At 37.6% G+C, this 22,081-nt stretch overlaps 1 protein-coding gene across 2 annotated transcripts in view; it reads right to left on the bottom strand.

Annotated features, from left to right (window-relative positions):
• Window positions 1–22,081, bottom strand: part of STK31 (serine/threonine kinase 31) — an 84,746-nt gene that overhangs the window by 44,068 nt on the left and 18,597 nt on the right. For both annotated transcript variants that reach the window (XM_021689790.1, XM_021689791.1), the window contains exons 7-11: window positions 18,861–19,219; window positions 17,823–17,997; window positions 10,452–10,567; window positions 7,431–7,590; window positions 3,475–3,597 (exon numbers count right to left, since the gene is read on the bottom strand). In XM_021689790.1, the coding sequence (XP_021545465.1) occupies window positions 3,475–3,597; window positions 7,431–7,590; window positions 10,452–10,567; window positions 17,823–17,997; window positions 18,861–19,219 (933 nt within the window). The remainder of the gene's footprint in view (window positions 1–3,474; window positions 3,598–7,430; window positions 7,591–10,451; window positions 10,568–17,822; window positions 17,998–18,860; window positions 19,220–22,081) is intronic.

Below are 22,081 nucleotides of genomic sequence, written 5' to 3'. Positions count from 1 at the left end.
AACCTAGATGAGGCAAAAACTGATAACCGGTACAGAAAAGTTGGCTAGCTCCTAAGCATTTTCTTTTCTTCCCTTTTCCCCTGAATACCAGGTAGCATTTACACCCAAGGGTAGTAGCCCCTGAAAAAGAGTAGTGGCTGAGGCAGAGAGACTGGGAAGTCCACTGAAGATCATCTAGAAGAAAAGTCTACAGGAAGTAGTTGAGCCCAAAATGTAACCCTAGAAGCTCTGAGAAATAACCTCATCCTATTCCCTACACCCACCTGAAGTCTTTGAAGTTACATTTCAAGCTTTCATCCCACCCTATCCCATACCTACACAACAGCGCAGAACTAAGACAGCTTATAGTTCTCCAAGGGAGTAAGAGATCTTTGAGGGGAGGTACAAAGGAGGATGAAATGTGTGACTAACAGAACTCTGAATGGAATGTAACAAACTAAGGCACCTTATAAAAAAGGAAGCAAAAATCAAGAACTTGAAATAAGCATAACAAATACTCTCAACAAAAAGAAAGAATACTGAAAACACAAAGCAAAACCAAGTACTTATAAACAATAACCAAATGAAGTTATTAGGTATAAAAGAAATAATCTTTGAAATAAAGAACACAATGCATTCACTATGGCAAAAAGGATACAGCTAGAGAACCATTTAGTGAGCTAGATGGTTAAGTCAAGGATTCTTCAGATCCCCCCAAAAAGACACAGAAAAGGATAAGATAGAAAAAAAATGGATTAACAATTAAAATATGTAGAGGATAGAAGAAATTTAAATGTCCATCTAACAGAAGTCCCAAGATAAGAGAAAAAGTAAAGGGGTGGGGGGGAAGAAGGGATAGTATCTTAAGAAATAATTATCAAATATTCCCTAGAGTTAAAGAAAGATATAAAATCTCAGACTGAATTGACTCAGATTAAACCTAAACTTTAGTGCAACTTAGGAACAAAGTCAAGAGAAAATACTAAAGTTTCCAGTGGAGAGAAAAGGTCACAGAAGAACAAAAATCAGACTGATAACAACTATGGGAATAAAAAGACAATGGATTATTATTGTCAAAAGTTTGAAAGAAAAATGGACTTTGGACCTAATATTTTATAGCCAATGAAACAAATGTTTAAAGTGCTTAAATGCAAGCAATTGTTTAAATGTTTAAATAAGATATCCTGAGACAGGGATGCCTGGGTGGCTCAACTGGTTAAGCATCTGCCTTCAGCTCAGGTCATGATCTCAGGGTCCTGGGATCAAGCCCCGCATTGGGCTCCTTGCTCAGCAGGGAGCCTGTTTCTCCCTCTCCTCTGCTGCTCCCCCCTCTCCCCCTGCTTGTGTGCTCTCTCTGTCAAATATATAAATAAAACCTTAAAAAAATTAAAATTAAAAATAAAGAGGGGAAAAAAGAAAAGATAAACAAAGCAAATAATAATAAAAAAAATAGGTAGAAAAGGAATTTTTAAAGGAAACAATATTTTAACACTATAAAAGGAAAAATAAGGTTACATAAGGGTTAAAAATACAGTTTAAAATACGTGACAATCAATAAATACATTAACACCCAACAATACAGCACTGAAATTTTTTTAACAACTTAAAGAACTAGAATATAAAACAAAAATATCTCAAAACTGATAAACTGATTAGACCAAAAACTAAGCAAAGATACAGAAGATTAAGGGTTAAAATAATAGCTATAAATCAGGAACTGTACACCAAGAACACCCGAAATGTACTTTCTTTTTTAACTTATAAGGAACAGTCATGAACAATCAACCATATACTTTAGGCCACAAAAGAAGTCTCAATAACTGTTGAGGAAATCAGAAATCATGAACTTTAATTTCTTTGACCTCCATTATTAAAGTTAAGTTTTACTTCTTCAGTACTTGAAGACTATAAGTAAATATCAAACTACCTCACCAAAATAGAGAGAAGTTCAAATAACATTCTGGTGACCGGGGCAAATAGTAGAAAGGGAAACAAACCAGATACAGCAAAAAGTCTCTTAAGATTAAACTTTAAGAAGAAAAGAGTTTTTAAAACAATCTCGGTTCCAGGGGCTCCTGGGTGGCTCAGTCATTGGGCATCTGCCTTCAGCTCAGGTCATGGTCCCAGGGTCCTGGGATCGAGCCCCACATCGGGCTCTCTGCTCGGCGGGAAGCCTGATTCTCCCTCTCCCACTCCCCCTGCTTGTGTTCCCTCTCTTGCTGTCTCTCTCTCTGTCAAATAAATAAATAAAACCTTAAAAAAAAAGAAATCTCGGTAGCAAACCTATGTTTACTAACAGTTCATGAGAAGAAATAAGCCTTTACAGGATAAAGTAAAAATTGCACTGTAGACAGGTACATTCTTACTACACCATTCCCCTTTTGTATGCAAAGGTTACTTCACTATTCTGGAAGAACTTATACTATACATGGTATCATCTAAACTACATCTTCCTCCAGGCAGACAGAAAGAGACAGTGCCCAGATGTCCCTGAATATCCTTTTCTCCAACTCTCTAGCAAACACATTCCCTGTAGTCCAAAATAAGTCAAGGATGCCAACTAGCACAGCCACGATTTAACTTGTTCTAAAGATGCTGACCAAAGCAGTAAAAGTTCAAAGATACATAAAAGTAGATGGAGAAGAGGGTTACTGTTTTCAAATGATATGACCATAAAGAAAGTTCAAAGAATATTAATAGAGAAATGAGAACTAAAACAGTTCAGGAGAGTTGCCAGAGACATCAATATATAAAAATCAACAGTAAAAAAATAATAAATAAATAAAAATCAACAGTATTCCGCTACACCACCAAAAATAACTAAGAAATGGAAAGTAAGATAATATCCACAAAAGCAACCAAACGTATACATACCTTGGAGTTAAATGAAGAAATGCCAGAGGGCTTTTAGAGAAAAATTTTAAACATCATTAAAGGACATTAAAAAAAAGATCTGAATAAGTGAAGAGAAAAATTACGTTAATAGGTGGAATGTTTCATAACACTGCCACATATGCCCGTTCACTCCAAATTAAAGTCATTGCTGAGATGACAGGATAAGGCTGAAGAAAAGGTTCCATAACATCCTATAGCTATTGTAGTCTAGCCCCTGATCCTGGATCAGGACTCCTCTCCTAAACTCTTGACATGTGACCCTACCAGATTTTCTGCTAGAATGCAACAGACAGCAGGGACTCACATGCCCGCTACTGCTTGTCTCCATGAGTTTTCCCAGTGAATGTCACTCTAGCAAGCCTGATGTGTCCAACCATTTTACCTTATTTGCAGGATACACAAATATACATAAACATATTTAATAGACTGAAGTAACACTTCAATTAAAAAGAAATTAGAATTCATCAAAGAGAAGAAAAATTTTTGCAGCCATCAGTACTATCTGAACTCTCAAGGTAAATGCCAATTTCACCTCTCAAATGATAAACATATTTTTTGATAAACATATTTTAATGTACATATATCTTTTCAAATTCTAACCTGCAATGTTTTCAAGCGTTTATTAAGAGGTAACTCATCTACTTCCAGAATAAAAACTTCTACTGCCATGTTCAGTTTCTGTTGCACTTCATTTCTTTTGGCAATCAAAATATTTCCTTCATTCTGGAGAAAGAAAACAAAGAATAACCATCATTAATACACCAGGTGTTTTTTTTTTTTTTTTTACACAGTGACCTATGTCAAAAAAAAATGGATGTCTTGGGCGCCTGGGTAGCTCAGTTGGTTAAGCGACTGCCTTCGGCTCAGGTCATGATCCTGGAGTCCCTGGATCGAGTCCCGCATCGGGCTCCCTGCTCGGCGGGGGGGTCTGCTTCTCCCTCTGACCCTCCCCCCTCTCATGTGCTCTCTCTCATTCTCTCTCTCTAAAATAAATAAATAAAATCTTTAAAAAAAAAAATTGATGTCTTAAAGTGAGTAAAATTTAACATTACATTCTCCAAACACAGTAGTTTTTAAGACAAATATCCCTCTCCTGAAATCACCCAACTCACAAAGAGCTTTCTTTCCCTTAATTAGAGATAAGACATTCAATAATCCTGCTCTAATTTTTCCCATTATATGTACAACACTGAAATTTTTGTTTTTCTTAAGAAAATTATACAAGTTCCTATTATTATTTACATACTACCTCCCTCCTACTCCCGTTCCACCCTCAATTCCTTCATCTACTTATCCTTCAAGATTCAATTAATCTCCACCATGGTAAAACCTCCAATTAGTCTAAGAGGCTATGTTTGGAAATAGGCATATAAGAGAGATCCAAGAACTCTATGCATTATCTCTATTACAGTACTTATCAAGCTATATTGAAACTATTTATATGTATATCCCATACCCAAGAGAGAGGATCATGTCTTAAACAAATTTGTGTCTCTGCTACCTATAACAGGTCTGCCACATACACTTAAAAGGTTGAATTTTAGAATATTCTTTGTTGTGTAAGCTCAACCAGACCATTTTGTAACTATATAGAAAAAAGAAAAGAATCTCTTCACCAAAAAAATACATGGCAATCAAGTTAAGGTACTGTGCAAAATACATAAATGAAAATAATAAGACCTAAATTAAGTTCAATAAGGGAAATAAAATGGTGGGGCACCTGGGTAGCTCAGTCAGTTAAGTGTCCACCTCTTGATTTAAGCTCAGGTCATGATGTCAGGGTTGTGAGATCAGGCTCTGCACTAGGCATGGAGCCTGCTTAAGGTTCTCTCTCCCTCTCCCTCTGCCCCTCCTCACCCCCTCTTTAAAAAAAAAAAAAAAAGGCAACTCTGAGCAGCAGTTGTAACTGCTGTTATTCAATAATCCACTCTTCAGTCTATCAAATGAACTTTAGAGCAATGAAGCCTAAAATTAAGCCCTGAAACGTTAGCAGTCAGCAGAAACAAATACCTGCTTAAAAAAAAAAAAATCACATGGGCACCTGGCTGGCTCAATCTGGAAAGCATATGACTCTTGATCTCTGGGTCATGAGTTCAAGCTCCACATTAAGTGTAGAGATTACTTAAATAATTTTTTTTTTTAAATCTACTAGAGGGGCGCCTGGGTGGCTCAGTCGGTTAAGGGTCTGCCTTCACCTCAGGTCATGATCCCAGGGTCCTGGGATCAAGCCCCACATCAGGCTCTCTGCTCAGCGGGAAGCCTACCTCTCCCTCTCCCTCTGCCTGCCACTCCGCCTGCTTATGCTCTCTCTCTCTGTCAAATAAATAAAATCTGTTTAAAAAATATTTTTTTGAAGTAGTGTTCCATGATTCATTGTTTGCGTTTAACACCCAGTGCTCCACGCAACACATGCCCTCCTTAATACCCATCACCAGGCTAACCCATCCTCCCACCCCCCCTCCCCTTTAAAACCCTCAGTTTGTTCCTCAGAGTCCATAGTCTCTCATGGTTCGTCTCCCCCTCCAATTTCCCCCCCTTCATTTTTCCCTTCCTTCTCCTAATGTTCTCCATGCTATTCTTTATGTTCCGTAAATACATGAAACCATACGATAATTTACTTTCTCTGCTTGACTTATTTCACTTAACATAATCTCCTCCAGTCCCATCCATGTTGATGCGAAAGTTGGGTATTCATCCTTTCTGATGGCTGAGTAATATTCCATTGTATATATGAACCACATCTTCTTTATCCATTCGTCTGTTGAAGGGCATCTCGGCTCTTTCCACAGTTTGGCTATTGCGGACATCACTGCTATGAACACTAGGGTGCATATGCCCCTTCTTTTCACTACATCTGTGTCTTTGGGGTAAATACCGAGTAGTGCAATTGCTGGATCATAGGGTAGCTCTATTTTTAATCTTTTGAGGAACCTCCACACTGTTTTCCAAAGTGGCTGTACCAACCTGCATTCCCAACAGTGTAAGAGGGTTCCCCTTTCTCCACAACCTCTCCAACATTTGTTGTTTCTTGTCTTGTCAATTTTTGCCATTCTAACTGGGGTAAGGTGGTATCTCAATATGGTTTTGATTTGAATTTCCCTGATGGCTAATGATGAAAAAAATCTACTAGAATACCAAGCCTTGGAGCTATGTTAAGCCCTCTCCCTCTCTGTCCTGAATCACTTTCCTATGCTCAAACCATAAAAACAACAAAACAAAAATTAAAATGCAGTTCTTTTTCATCTTATTACATGAAAATACATCATGAATTACTTTAATATTGACAATACAGTTTAAATGGAAAGAGAATACACTTTGCAGTCAGACATACCTAGGTTCAAATACCATATTAACATTTAGCACTATGTAGTCTTCAGCAAATTCCTTAAAACCTGTAGGACTCAATTTCCTCATTTATAAAATAAGAGCAAAACTGTCCATTTTAAAAGTATAAGAAAAAGTTTATAAAGTACCTAATAACATTACCTGTGTCTCATATAGATTCAAAACTTTCAGCTTCTGTCACTTTTTTCTTACATAATCAGAAATAATCAGTTAGGGTCTAACATGTAAAATGACACAAATATAATCCCTTCTCCAAATTTAACACTCCTGGCATTTACAAAGGCCTAGTTATTCTGTTCACTCCTCACTTAGAGTCAGCTAGGTTGCCAACTATTCAACCTAGGTATGAATAAGGCTTTTGGGGTACAATCCCCAGAGGTAGAAACCACCAATAATTCAATGGGGCAACTCCAAACACAAGTACAGAACTCATAGGTACTATGGAAAGCTATGATTGTGGTAAGTATCTTTATATGAAAAACAAGGAGTTCTGTTCAGCTCAATATAAAGTAAAAATTGTGAGAGGAAATATACTTGTACCTATGCTAATAAAGATTTCATAGGAAATAATCTGTTCTTCATACCCTCCCCCACCCATTAATAACCACCTCTCAATAATGGGTGGCTTAAATAGCATTTAATAGTAAGGCAGAGTCCAATACTGCAGCATAAAACACACCATTTAGACCCCAAAACAAGACACATTAGCAGGTATCACAGCCACCCTAGCTTATAAGCTTCATCCCCCTCAAAAGCCACCATCTTTTATAGGCATAGCTTCCAAAGTTCCTCAAGGATGGTATGCCCAGTTGCAAGAGCCCCCACCAAGTATTTGTAGTTTAAAGTTCCTCAAGTCCAGATATAAATTATCAACTAGGGAGATTTACCTAGCCAATGCTGCCTAGTAACATGACTGAAATACCATTTTACCAAATTACCAAGGGAAGAGAGAAGGAATTGACCGATGTTCAATTGTTCATTCAAAAGGGGAAAAGATTTTGTTAACACTTTATCCACAATCACCATTTATCTATCCTATCTTTTTTTAACAAGGCAATAAAATTAGGAATCAAATTATTAATATGAAGATGCTGTAAAAACTAAATATTTCATACAAAGTATTACTATAATATCTACAATCCCTCTTTCTCAAATGATATCCCCTTATGATCAATAAATAAAACCATAATAGAGAAAAATTCTTGACCCACCACATTTTCACAAGTTCGTATGTTCTCCTGAGCAAGATTGTATTCTGCCCAAATTCTCTCTAATTCAGTCAAAGAAGCTGGGGTAGTAAAGCACTCTTCATCTAACACTTGCATAGCATCTGAAAGGTCATTTCCAAAATGAACATTGATGTTGACACGTCTATTTAAAAACATAAGCAAAAAGGAAAAGATCAAGAAATTTGCAAGTTGATGTGAGAAAAAGTTGCACTTAAATAATAATGGTCTAAAGTTAAAACATACAACATTGGCTATGAAGAGGTACTTGCTAAAACCTTATATAAAATCATAAATTAACTGGTATAACTTGTAATTAAAAATATATTTGATTCATGGGGCACCTGGGTGGCTCAGTTGGTCAAGCGTCCAACTCTTTTTTTTTTTTTAGATTTTTTTATTTATTTATTTGAGAGAGACACAGCGAGAGAGAGAACACAAGCAGGGGGAGTGGGAGAGGGAGAAGCAGGCTTCCCACTGAGCAGGGAGCCCGATGCGGGGCTCGATCCCAGGACCCTAGGATCATGACCTGAGCCGAAGGCAGACGCTTAACGACTGAGCCACCCAGGTGCCCCCCAACTCTTTTTTTTTAAGATTTTATTTTACTTATTTATTTGAGAGACAGCACAAGAGGGAGTATGGTCAGAGGAAGAAGCAGACTCCCTGCTGAGCAGGGAGCCCGATACGGGACTCGATCCCAGGACTCCAGGATCATGACCTGAGCAGAATGCAGTCGCTCATTCAACTTAGCCACCCAGGCGCCCAAGCATCCGACTCTTGGTTTAGCTCAGGCCATGATCTCAGGATCATGGGATGGAGCCCCACGTTGGGCCCCACACTTGGCAGGGAGTCTGCTTGAGATTTTCATTCTCCCTCTCCCTCTGCCCCTGCCCCCTGCTCATGCTTACACACACTCTCTCTCAAATAAATAAATAAATCTTAAAAATATATATACATTTGAGCAAAAAATCAAATAAAACTTTTATCAAAAACTTTTACATAGGGGCACCTGGATGGCTCAGTCAGTTGGGCATCTGCCTTCGGCTCAGGTCATGATCCCAGGACCCTGGGATCGAGCCCCGCATCAGGCTCCCTGCTCAGCGGGGAGCCTACTTCTCCCACTTCCCCAGCCTGTGCTCTCTCTCTGTCAAATAAATAAAAATAAAATCTTAAAAAAGAAAAAAACTTTTACATAAAGGACAACTTCAAAAGTCTGCAGAACTTTAAATGATATCAGATACACCTTCAATGCTGGTATACAGTTAGATTTCTGAATAATTCTTTAAAAACGTTAGACTTAGGGCACCTGGGTGGCTCAGCCGTTAAGCGTCTGCCTTCAGCTCAGGTCATGGTCCCAGGGTCCTGGGATCGAGCCCCGCATCGGGCTCCCTGCTCTGCAGGAAGCCTGCTTCTCCCTCTCTCGCTCCCCCTGCTTGTGTTCCCTCTCTCGCTGTGTTTCTCTCTCTCAAGTAAATAAATAAAATCTTTAAAAAAAAAAAAAGTTAGACTTAGCCAATCCTGCTTACTAAGACTGCAGGCACGTTAGTCCTTGTACCCTATTAAGCAGACTAGCATTTGTGGAGTTGAAAAAAGGAAAAAAAGCAATTGGAGAAGCAGGCCAGCTAGCAAAACCAACAAGGTCCATCCATATTCTTTTCTCTAGTTTCTAACTAGACTGCCACCATTCTAATAGCACATTATTTCCTCAAAAATGCACTAAAACATATTGGATTATTTTGGTCCTAAGTCTGTCTCATAGCTGTGGCAGTGTAGCCACTTAATTTTTGGTAGTGCATGAAAAGTTGATCAGGCTCTAGAGGGACAAAATTACTCAAACTATCTAGAGGCTTATAAACCAGATGACAACTGATGGATTTATACTGGAGAATATAAATTTCCACTGGACAAAACACCAACACACAGTTTTAATTCAGATGACCATCTTCTTATTGTTTCAAAGTATGTGAGAAAATGAATTACTGATTTAAGTTCTTTGTGTAGCATGAAAAGGGAACTAGGTTGTCTTGAGAACTATTTTTTTTTCCACATTCCAGAAAAGAGTGACCAATTATCCCTAACCAACAATAAGGCAATCATCTATTAATATAATACCTAAACAAATCATATAGAGAGTCTGACAAATGCTGAATAAACTCTGCACAAGACTTGCTAACCAATTTCTTCTCTTCTGATTCCATGAAGACCACTTTTCTTCTGACTGTACGAAAACCACTTTTTTCTTTCAAATCTTTAGTTTTGGTATAAGCCTAAAAATAACACAAAGCAATACAATGGGCATAGTAGTTTCCCATAAAACTACCACTTAGAACTTGGGTTTTTTAATTTCACTCTCATAGATGACTTTAGAACAATATAACTCCATGTAGTGACAAAGGAATGCTGACACAAACACTATAAAACTTATCTCAGAAGTATTTCTAGTTTCTCTCTTTAAAGGCATAAAAATATAAAGATTAAGTATCAGGGTGCCTGCGTGGCTCAGTCATTAAGCGTCTGCCTTCGGCTCAGGTCATGATCCCGGGGTCCTAGGATCGAGCCCCACATCTGGCTCCCTGCTTGGCAGGAAGCCTGCTTCTCCCTCTCCTACTCCCCCTGCTTCTGTTCCTGCTTTCTGTCTCTCTCTGTCAAATAAATAAAATCTTTAAAAAATAAAAAAAATAAAGATTAAGTGTCAAAGGAAAAATGGTGGGCATATAATTTAAACAAAGCATTAATTAATTAGCAATTATTTTAAATTATCCTTCTCAAGGTATCCGGGCAGCTCAGTCAGTTAAGCATCCGACTCTTGATTTCAGCTCAGGTCATGACCTCAGGGTTGAGATTGAGCCCCAAGTCAGGCTCTGTGCTCAGCACGGAGTCTGCTTGAGATTCTCTCTCTCTCTCCCCTTTCCCTCTGCCCCTCCCTCTACTCTCTCTCTAAATAAATAAATCTTAAAAATAAATTAAAATTAAAATTATCCTTCTCAAAAATATGCTTTTACCTACCTAATTTCTTTCAGTATTTCAACCTTAGCTGCCAGATTTTCCATTCTGGTACCTACACGAGTCTTCAGAGTGCTTTCTAAATGTTTAGTCAAATCCATGGTAGTCGCTTTCTCTTGCTGCAACAAGAAACAAGCACATCCTAGTGAATCTCAAACAAGAAATTATATTTCTACTGTCACTTAAATGATTTTAAGGCATAACTAAAATTTTAAAGGTTAAAAAATATTGGGGTACCTGGCTGGCTCAGTTGGTGAAACATGCAACTCTTGATCTCAGGGTCATGGGTTTGAGCCCAATGTTGGGCATAGAGATTACTTTAAAAAAACTGGGGGGCGTCTGGGTGGTTCAGTCGGTTAAGCGTCCAACTCTTGGTTTTGGCTCAGGTAATGATCTCAGGGTCATGAGAGTGAGCCCCACATTGGGCTCAGTGTGAAGTCTGTTTGAGATTCTTTCTCTCTTCCACCCCACTCATGCTCTCTCACTCCTGCTCTTAAATAAATAAATAAATAAATCCTTTAAAAAGGGATTTTTTTTAATGTTTAAACCACAGGACAACTGATTTCCCTACTGGTTGGGATCTGAAAAAGATAATCTATTCCAGTCTTCTGCCTTCACACAGATTACAGACTCATCTTTCATTCTAATAAAAAGCCAAACAGAAACAAATTTCACATATTTTATGTCTTAATACTTAAATTTTAAAAAGATAAAAGATCCCTAGAGACACCAAAAGATTATCAATGACAATTTATTTTTTTAAAAAGTCCTGTGTCATTTTACATTACAAAACAATCAAAAACATCACTTCTTTGACCCAAGCTAGATTAAGCTCCCTGATTCTGAGTGGTATCTCAAATTCAAGTCTACCATGATTATCTAAAATAATGTATAGAACAGTAATATGAATAAAGACTTGGCAGTTTTAATCTAATTATACTCCAAACCAGATATTACATAAACACAAAAATTTTACTCAGTATTTGAACAACATGCTCCTTAGTCCTCACATTCTCTCCAATTCTTCAGTTAAATAAAAAGAGAGAACCAGAATATACTGAATGCTTATGCTTATTACTAGTATGCTACACTCAGGTATGTTCATGCCCTTCTGCTCCCTTTTTTTTTTTTTTTTTTAAAGATTTTATTTATTTATTCATGAGAGACAGAGAGAGAGAGAGAGAGGCAGAGGGAGAAGCAGGCTCCCAAGGAGCAGGGAGCCCAATGCGGGACTCGATTCCAAGATGCTGGGATCATGACCTGAGCCGAAGGCAGACGCTCAACCACCTGAGCCACCCAGGCGCCCTCTGCTCCCTTTTCTTGAGTAGGATGACCATGAAGAATCAGTTATGTTTGTTCTTAACTCTGTTTATAGCCACTGGAATTGTTATTATAATTACTCCAAAATTATATAAATCTAAGAAATTAAATAAATCTAAGAAAAAAATACATAAATCTAAGAGTGGGAAAATAAAAAGTTGTTAAATCGGGTGCCTGGGTGGCTCAGTTGGTTAAGCGACTGCCTTTGGCTCAGGTCATGATCCTGGAGTCCCAGGATCGAGTCCCGCATCGGGCTCCCTGCTCGGCAGGGAGTCTGCTTCTCTCTCTGAACCTCCCTCCTCTCATGCTCTCTATCTCATTCTCTCTCTCAAATAAAAAAAAATAAAATAAAAAAAAATAAAAAGTTGTTAAATCTTTGAAAATGTACTTAATGTTTCACAAAGACCTTAAACAAATCTTTAATACAAATTACTAATGAATTGTATGTGAAAGAGAACTATAAAATACTGAGGAAAAGAATCATTTAGATCTAAAAGAATTGTGAAATTAAGCTGGTTCTCAAATATCTTGAGATTATTAGTCCACTTGTATAAAAAAAAAACACCAAACCTGGAAATCAGATAAAAACAATGAGTATGGTTTTTAAGACAAAGAACAAATAAGATAAACAGAAAAGATGGCAAATTCAAACCCAACCACATCAATAATTAAGGTAAATGAAAATTAGCTTAACATTCCAATTAAAAGATAGGAGATTATAAGTCTGGATGAAAAAGCTCAGATTCAACTATATGTTGCTCATAAGACACACTTATTAGATAAAAAGAGATATAAAAATTAATGGGTGGAAAAGATATACCATGCAAACATGGCTATGTTAATATCAGGCAATGTGGACTTCAATACAGGGAGCATCCCCAGCAATAAATAGGGTTATTACATAAAGATGATTCATCAGGAAGACACTATTCTAAATGTGTATGCAACTAATAACAAAGTTTCAAATTCACAAAGTAAAACTTAACAGAAAAAAGGAAGAAACAGACAAAACCACAATAATATCTGAAGATTTCAACACTCTTCTCTGGGTACTGATAGAACAAGTAGACAGAAAAATCAATCCGGATACAAAAGACTTCAACAACACTATCAGCTAATTCGATTTGATTTACAGAATACTCCACCACACAACTGTAGAATATACATAATTTTTTATTTTTTAAACTTTTTTTTCTTTTTTTTTTTTAAGATTTTATTTATGTATTTGACAGAGAGAGATAGCGAGAGAGGGAACACAAGCAGGGGGAGTGGGAGAGGGAGAAGCAAGCTTCCTGTGGAGCAGGGAGCCCAATGCGGGGCTCAATCCCAGGACCTTGGGACCATGACCTGAGCCAAAGGCAGATGCTTAACGACTGAGCCACCCAGGCGCCCCTACACATAATTTTTTAAAGTACATGGAACACCTCCAAGACAAATCATATGCTGGATAATAAAGCAAATCATAATAAAAGAACTGAAATGACAGAAAGTATGCTAATATCAAGAGATTAACTAAAACTCAGTAACAAAAATATACTGGGGGAGGGGTGCCTGGGTGGCTCAGTCATTAGGCATCTGCCTTAGGCTCAGGTCGTGATCCTGGGGGTCCTGGGATGGAGCCCCACGCCAGGCTCCCTGCTCAACGGGAAGCCTGCTTCTCCCTCTCCCACTCCCCCTGTTGGTGTTCCCTCTCCCTCCCTCACTGTGTCTCTCTCTGTCAAATAAATAAATAAAATCTTTATATATATATATATATATATATATACCAGGGGAAAAAAATCTCCAAATATGTGAAAATTAGACAATATACTTCTAAATAATTGATGATTCAAAAAAAATCACAGAATTCTAAAAATATGTTTAATCAATAAAAACAAAGTATCAAAATCTGTGGGCTATAGATAAAGAAGTACTTAAAAGGAAGTATCTTTAAATGTTGTAAGGAACAAAAGATTAAAAACGATAATATGAATTTCCATCTAAAGAAGATTAAAGGGCAAATTAAAGAGGAAGGAAGGCAATCATAAAGTAAAAAAATCAATTAATTAATTAAAAAAGAAATAAATTCTATGGGGCACCTGGGTGGCTCAGTCGTTAAGTGTCTGCCTTTGGCTCAGGTCACGATCCCAGGATTCTGGGATCGAGCCCCGCATCGGGCTCCCTGCTCAGCGGGAACCCTGCTTCTCCCTCTCCCACTCCCCCTGCTTGTGTTCCTGCTCTTGCTATCTCTGTCTCTGTCAAATAAATAAATAAAATCTTTAAAAAAAGAAAGAAAGAAAGAAAAAAGAAAAAAATAAATTCTAAAAACCAACAGATACAGAAATCAGTACTTTGAAAACATTAAGAACTTCAGGTTTCTGGTCCAGCATGTAAAAAGCCTGGAAGTCACTACACCATCCTAACAACAAGTAAAAAGCTCAACAAACAAAAAATCAACAAGCCTTCTTAGATCTTTAAGAAAGATGAGGTCACAGGGCAAACTGCTGCCCCCAAAACTGGAGAGACAGACAGGGAAATAAAAGCCATTCACAACTCATATGGAGCAGCAACCTCTGAGGGAACCAGTCTGGAGTAGGTAAACCTCAACTTCAAATGACAATTGCAGAAGACTCAGTGTGAACAACTCAGAGTTAAAAACTCCAGGCAGACCCGGTCATCAGGATGCCTCCACTTTCACCCCCAGGATCTCTACCACATTCTCACAGTATAAATATAAGAGAAAAATCCTCTCAAGCTTCCAAAAGGGAAAGGGGGAAAGGAAGCATTTTACGCTAGAGTATTCTGTTCTTAACAAGATCTGACCTCAGGGAAACTATTATTTTTTTAAGTTTTTATTTATTTATTTGACAGAGAGAGAGAGAGAAATGGCGCATGTACCGAGATGGCGCAGGGTGAGTGGGAAAGGGAGAATATATACTAAAAGACAAAAAACACAGAGGAAGAGACAAAGCAAGAATCAGAATCAGACTCAGACATGGCATGGATAGATGCTCAACTGTCAGGACCAGAAATTTTTTTTTTTTTTAAAGATTTTATTTATTTATTTGACAAAGAGAGAGATAGCGAGAGCAGGAACACAAGCAGGGGGAGTGGGAGAGGGAGAAGCAGGCTTCCCGCTGAGCAGGGAGCCCAATGTGGGACTTGATCCCAGGACCCTGGGATCACGACCTGAGCCAAAGGCAGACACTTAACGACTGAGCCACCCAGGCGCCCCCAAGACCAGAAATTTTAAACATGATATGATTAATACGCTAAGGGCTCTAGTACTTAATTAGACAGCATGCAAGAACAGATGGGCAATGAAAGCAGAGAGATGGAAATTCTAATAAAGAAGCAGAAATACTAGAGATCAAAAACACTAGAGCAGAAACGAAAAATTCTGATGCACTTATCAGTAGACTGGATGTCGCTGAGGAAAGAATCTCCGTAATCCAAGATACATGAATGCTATATGTCCACAAAAAGACCTATACAAAAATATTCACAATGGCTTTATTCATAACAACTAAAAACTAGAACAAACACCCTAAATACAAACTGTGGTATATTGCTACAATGGAATACTACTCCGTAATAAAAATGAACAAACTTCTAATATACACAACATAGATAAATCTCACAACCATTATGTTCAGTGAATGAAACCAGATCCAAAAGAATACATATCAGAGGATTCCATTTTTATGAAGTACAGGACCAGGAAAACTAAACTATGGTGATATACATCAGAACAGTGATTGCCTTGAGTGGGAGGAAGAGAGATTAGACTGTAAGGAGGCACCAAGGAACTTTCTGAAGTGGAACTGAACATTTTATATCTTGAGTAGGTACAATAGATGTCCTGTAATCCATTTACACTTTTTGATGGAAGAGGACAGGGGAACACCCCCAGAGAAAAAAAATAAAAGGCAGGTGACTAATCTCCCTATCAATTAGACCTTTAAAGAAACAGACTATTTTCTAAGGAGAGGAGACCTTATCTCTGAAATGCCCTTCCTTAGTAGGATATCTCCAGATAAAAGGTTAGTTATGGGGCACCTGGGTGGCTCAGTCGGTTAAGTATCCAGACTCTTGATTTCGGCTCAGGACATGATGTCAGACTTGTGAGATAGGGCTCTGTGCTCAGCAGAGAGTCTTCTTGGATTCTCTCCCTCTCCCTCTGCCCCTCCCCTCTCCCCAGCCTCGAGCGTGTGCTCTCTCTAAAATAAATAAATAAATCTTTAAAAATAAAAATAAAAGGTTAGTTATAATGGACAGAACCCAAGATTTATGGATTTATGAGGCAGAGCTCCCTGGAGAATGCCACATATGGATTTAAAGACTGAAAATTGAGTTCAATTACCAATGGTCAATGATTTCATCAATCAGACCTAATGAAATGGTCATTTAAAAACAAAAACAAAAAAAAACCCTCCAAATAATTAGGTTTTAGGGAGCTTCCAGATGGGTGAACAAACCCATGTACTGGTAGAGTGGTAGGCTAAATATCCCCAGCTTCCCTACTCCACCTTTCACCCCCATCATATATCCTTTATAATAAAACTGTAATCGTAAGTACAGCACTTTCCTGAGTTCTGTGAGTTGTTTTAGTGAATTATTGAACAGGGGAGTAGGGATCACAGGAACTCTCAAATTTACAGGCAGAAGTGTAGGTAGCCTGGGAACCTGATTGTGGCTGGTATCTGAAGTGGTAGAAGTCGTATGGGACTGAGTCCTTAACTTGTGGGGTCTGTGCCAACTGCTGGATATTTAGTATCACAAATGAATGGTACGACATCCAGTTGGTGATGGTGAATTGGAGACACAGTGTTAGGATGGCACTTACACATTTGAAAAATACACAATATTGAAAAATACACAATATTCTTGGGGGAGAAAAAAATGCTCTGAATCTGAGCAAACCTTGAGATCTAACTACCATAAAAGGAAATACATGCAGATAAAGGAGACTCTTAAGCAACACAAGGATGCAGATTAAGCAATTTAAGAGATTTATCATCCAAAATGCAAGGCACAGGCCTAAACTAGGATCCCAACTGGAAGAAGCTAAGGGACATTCATAGCTTCCCTTCAGGAAATCTGAACACTGGATATTAAAAGATATTAAGGAATTACTGTTAATTTTTAAGTATGAACAGTATTATGGTTGTCTTTTTCGAAGTTATTCTCTACCAGAGGCACACACTAAAGCATATACAGTAGAATATTATGAACGGGATTTGTTTTAAAATAACTCTGGTCCGCCTAGGTGGCTGAGTTGGTTAAGTATGTGCCTTCAGCTCAGATCATGATCCCAAGGTCCTGGAATCGAGCCCTGCATCAGGCTCCCTGCTCAGTTGGGGAGTCTGCTTCTCCCTCTCCCTATGCCCCTGCTCATGCTCTCTCTCTCACTCTCTCTCAAATAAATTTTAAAAATCTTTAAAAATAAATAAATAAATAAAATAAAGTAACTCAGGAGGTATAGTTTTTTTTTTTTTTTTTTAAAGATTTATTTATTTGACAGAGAGAGACACAGCGAAGAGAGGGAATACAAGCAGGGGGAGTGGGAGAGGGAGAAGCAGACTCCCCATGGAACAGGGAGCCCGATGCGGGGCTCGATCCCAGGACCCTGGGATCATGACCTGAGCTGAAGGCAGACGCTTAATGACTGAGCCACCCAGGCGCCCCTAGTTTTTTTTTTTTTTTTAAAAAAGACTGCCCATGTGTCTAATAATGTAAAAACCGGCTGATGAATACATAAGGTTAATTATTCACATCTCTCCTTCTGGAATGTTTGAAATTTCCCACAGTTAAAAGTTTTTAAAAGAACATAAAAGGAAATGTAAATGAGCAATCATTAATCTTTCAAACATTCAATGAAATCCAAAGATGATTAGTTTGGAGTGTAAGAAAAAACTTCATCTGTAAACAAATATAAAGAAAAGAGAGAATGAGAGAGGAGGAGAGAAAGGGAAGAAAACAAAAAGTGACAACAAATTAAACAAAGAAGAGCAGATGAGTATACAGATTACCCAGACGGTCATTCTTTACCTTACACCAGTGAACATACCATACCTGCAGCTCCTGGGCAGTCTGTTCTACTTTGGATTCTAGAACTTTATAACTTTCAAGAAGAACCTCCTTCTCTGTTTTAAGCCTTTCATTTTCTTCAATCAGCTTCTGGTCCTGCTTAATTTTTGCCAGGCTGACATTAGACCCTAAATTAAAGTCTCCAACAGCCAAATTTTCCCTATTAAGAACAAATTCACTCATTTTAAAAACCAAACTGTGTAAGGCTGACAGAGATCATAAATCTAAACTAAATCATCCTGAGCTTTTTATACCATAATATAAAGTTAACTTCAAAAACAATGCTGCCAACACTCAAATATATGCCAACTTGTAGCAATATCAACTCCAGCAAATACAGTAAAAAGCATTCTTTATCAGTTTCTTCCAATTTCTCCTCCCCATCAACCCCACTCCATTTTACAGCTTTCTTCTAAGATCCCAAAAACAGCTACATAACCCAAGACATGGCATCATGGCTTGGATCATGATACAGAAGTTTATAAATGGTTTGGTACTTAGAAACATTAAACATGGCTTTCTGCTTCAAATTTATAATTCGAGATTGTCTAAAAAGTGAATTCCCTTTGTAATAATCAAATTCCATCATAACAAGTTACCACAGGAAGAATAAAGAGTTTCTCTTTTGTTAAAAAGGAAAGGTAATTCCCTAAAACTCATTAAAATATTCTTAAAGCCACAGGAAAACTTCAAAGTTTATCTGAAATTCTAGCTTTGCCTGAATAATTGATTTAGGGGTATATTTTTTTGATAAACATATTCAAAAGAATTAATATGAAGAGCTGGTATGTGAACTTTAAACAACTGAGGCATGATTTTTCTTTCAAAATGGCTTTTAATGAAAATATTCCTGCAAAAGCAGACAGGAATACATGTTTGAGAAAAATAGAAATGAGTACCATCCCTCAAAATCACTGACATAGATGAAGACTCCAAAAACATAAGCCTTGACTTCTACTATGACAAGAGCTTCTACCATGAATTAGAAACTAGTTAAGACTAAAAACCCCATGACAGTCTTACTTTGGAAATGTCACATGATTTCCTGCATCATTTTCATTCTTCAGGTCAAGAGTCATCCTCCCACTTAAGCGCCCCTTTGGCCGGGTGAAGGCTGACTGGTTTGATCTATGCCCCCATGAGGGAATGGGGCTTTTGAGGTTCCTGAGGACAAGATGACCAGGATCTGATTTTTTTTCCTCACAGGTGTTAGTGCTGGAAGTGAGCTTGCATTTTTCTGCAAATCCTTTTTTAGCCACCTCCTCCCCTATATCCACACTGCCATACTCAGCCTGAGCAATAACTGTTCCATCTTGATAGGTTGCTTTAATTCTCATTTTTATCTCCTTTTCAAAAATCAAGCTCCCCAAAAAGGTTCTGCCCTAAGAAAGATGGGGGAGGAAAAAAGTTGTAAACCAACTACACCAACATGTTTTTCTTCACTTTATTTTGTTTCTACCCAGTTTTTCAAACAATCATACTCCTTCATTCTGAAAACTCTATAAAAGCACTCTTACCTTGTTATTGGCTATATGCAAATATACTTCTCCATTTGTATGAATATATTCTAATTACACATTTAGAGGAGAAATCTTCCTTTCCAGAAGTAGAATTAATACCTGTATAGGCAGCCATATTTATAAATTTTAAAATGTGTACCAATTAAATACCCTAGAATAATTGTTTTAAACCAAGCAGATGGTGTTGACCATTTTGATCCCAATGAGATGAAATGGTGTCCTGAGGAGTATAGCACATAAAAATGAATTCTGGTATCTAGAAAAGGCACTCAAATTCAAAAAAACTTTAAAAATAGTTTTACGGGGGCACCGGGGTGGCTCCGTCAGTTAAGTGTCTGCCTTTGGCTCAGGTCATGATCTCAGGGTCCTGGGATGGAGCCCTGCAACAGCTCCTTGCTCAGTGGGGAGCCTGCTTCTCCCTCTCTCTCTGCCCCTCCCCACCCCCTGCTTGTGCTCTCTCTCTCTCTCAAAAAAAAAAAGAATAAAAAATCTTTAATAAATAAAATAAAATAAAAAATACATAGAATTACAAAGAAAATTATTTCACTGTGATACATTTTAACCCCAAGTTAAGAACCCCTGGACCTAGAAGGGTGCATCCGAAAGGGCAGAAGGTGGTAAACGGTAAATGCTCATCATTAACCATCCAAAAAAAAATTTTTTTTAATCCACAAACCAAAATGACAACGTATTTTAAGTTTACAAAAACATGGGCTTTGTAAATCTTTCAAATCATAAAATTTTTAAATACACACATCCTGAGAGGCTTGAATTTACCAAGAATACCAATATAGATAGCAAAGATGGTTCAAAAGGCATCACCAACAAATGAGATCAAGCAAACAAAGCTAACCAACTCAAAATATAGTTCATAGAAATATATCAGATTAAGATTTTGATCAATCAGAATGTGGTTTTGGGTTAACCTCTTTCATACAAAAACCCTTGGTTTCAACAGATGTAACAATGTTGGGGTTCAGGAGCAAATGGTCAAGAAAGAATTTTTGAGATGTCTTCTCAAAAGGTGGTTTTATTAAAGCATGGGACAAGATCCGTGGGCAAAAAGAGCTGCACTGGGGTCATGAGGAGTGGCCCATTATATAATTCCAAATTGGGAGGGGGTCAGGGAAAGCGTAACTCTCTAAGGAATTTGGAAGCAAGGTTTCCAGGACCTTGAGGGGCTAGCTGTTGTTAGGAAAAGGTCATTTGCTACTGTCTAGTAAAACCTTAGTCATGAGACCCTTCAGATGTCTATCAGTGGGCCATAAGCTTGGAGGATGATTGCTAACATGTATCTTGGGGGGAAGGGGTGGGTAGAGATAAAGGAAGTTTCCAAAGGAATTTTTACATGTTAAAGGAGACTTGCAGGATTTTGGAAGTCAGGCTAATGTTAAGCTAAGGTTGCCTTTTGCTTTTAGCAAAGTATGAATATGGAGGCAGCTGAGTTCCTAGAGGAAGGGCACTCTGCCTGTCTCAAGGGCTTGTCAATGGCTGTAAATTTTAAGGAAATTTAATTTTTTTTCCTTTGCCTTTGTTCACATCATCACCGTCATGCTGAAAGTCTATCTAAAATCAAGTACAACTTTCTACTCCTAACCAATGTTAATGGAAGTGACAGTGTCTGAAAATTATTGCTGAAATATGTAAAATTCTTAATATTTCAAGAAACTCTGTCTTTGGGCAACATATGTATTTAAGTGGAAATAATCTACTTTCCACAAGAGTTCTAATTACCTAAAGCTGAATGCTCTAAAGGCATACTACTCCTTGTTTAAAATATGTTATGCAAAAATCTGATTTTTAGACTTTTCCCTGAAGTCAAATTCCATTTAGTTATTGTCACCAATCACATTTAGTTGTTCAACAAAATTCTCCCTGAATTATACATAATCACAAAGACAGAACCCTAAACTTGGAATAAATTCTAAGTTCTCCTAAATTCTGACAAAAAGAATGACCAAGTAGATGATACATGGATTTTTTAATATTATACTTTACCATAAAAATATATATTCTACATATTCTTTTTTTAAATGTCAAATATTTAATTTTTATAGTGAGAAATGTGTTATAGTTCCCATTAAATCTTGCATGCCGGAAAGAGAGATCAATTTATTTATTTTTAAAACATAGTTAGGTATTTAAAAGGCATAAATAAGATTTATCTTTTAAATAAATCTGGTCACTGGGGCGCCTGGGTGGCTCAGTCGTTAAGCATCTGCCTTCGGCTCAGGTCATGATCCCAGGGTCCTGGGATCGAGTCCCACATCGGGCTCCCTGCTCCGCGGGAAGCCTGCTTCTCCCTCTCCTACTCCCCCTGCTTGTGTTCCTGCTCTCACTATGTCTCTCTCTGTCAAATAAATAAAGAAAATCTTTAAAAAAAATTAAATTAAATTAAAATAAAATAAATAAATAAATCTGGTCATTGTTTTAGAACACAGAGCTTTCAATGATTAAAAAAGGATGATGTCATTTTTCTAAGACGTATCTCATTGTGTTTCCCAAACTGGTAAGCTTTATTCAAAACCAAGAAAGCATCACTTGCTTTCTATTTTAATTTACCTAATCTTGTCTGGATATATTAGAAAACAGGCTAAAAAGCCTTTAATCTTTTATTTATTTATTTATTTTTTAAAGATTTTATTTATTTATTCATGAGAGACAGAGAGAGAGAGGCAGAGGGAGAAGGAGGCTCCCAAGGAGCAGAGAGCCCGATGCGGGACT

This window comes from Neomonachus schauinslandi, chromosome 12 (assembly GCF_002201575.2).
Source record: "Neomonachus schauinslandi chromosome 12, ASM220157v2, whole genome shotgun sequence".
NCBI lineage: Eukaryota > Metazoa > Chordata > Mammalia > Carnivora > Phocidae > Neomonachus > Neomonachus schauinslandi.
This window is presented reverse-complemented; position numbering and strand designations above follow the sequence as displayed.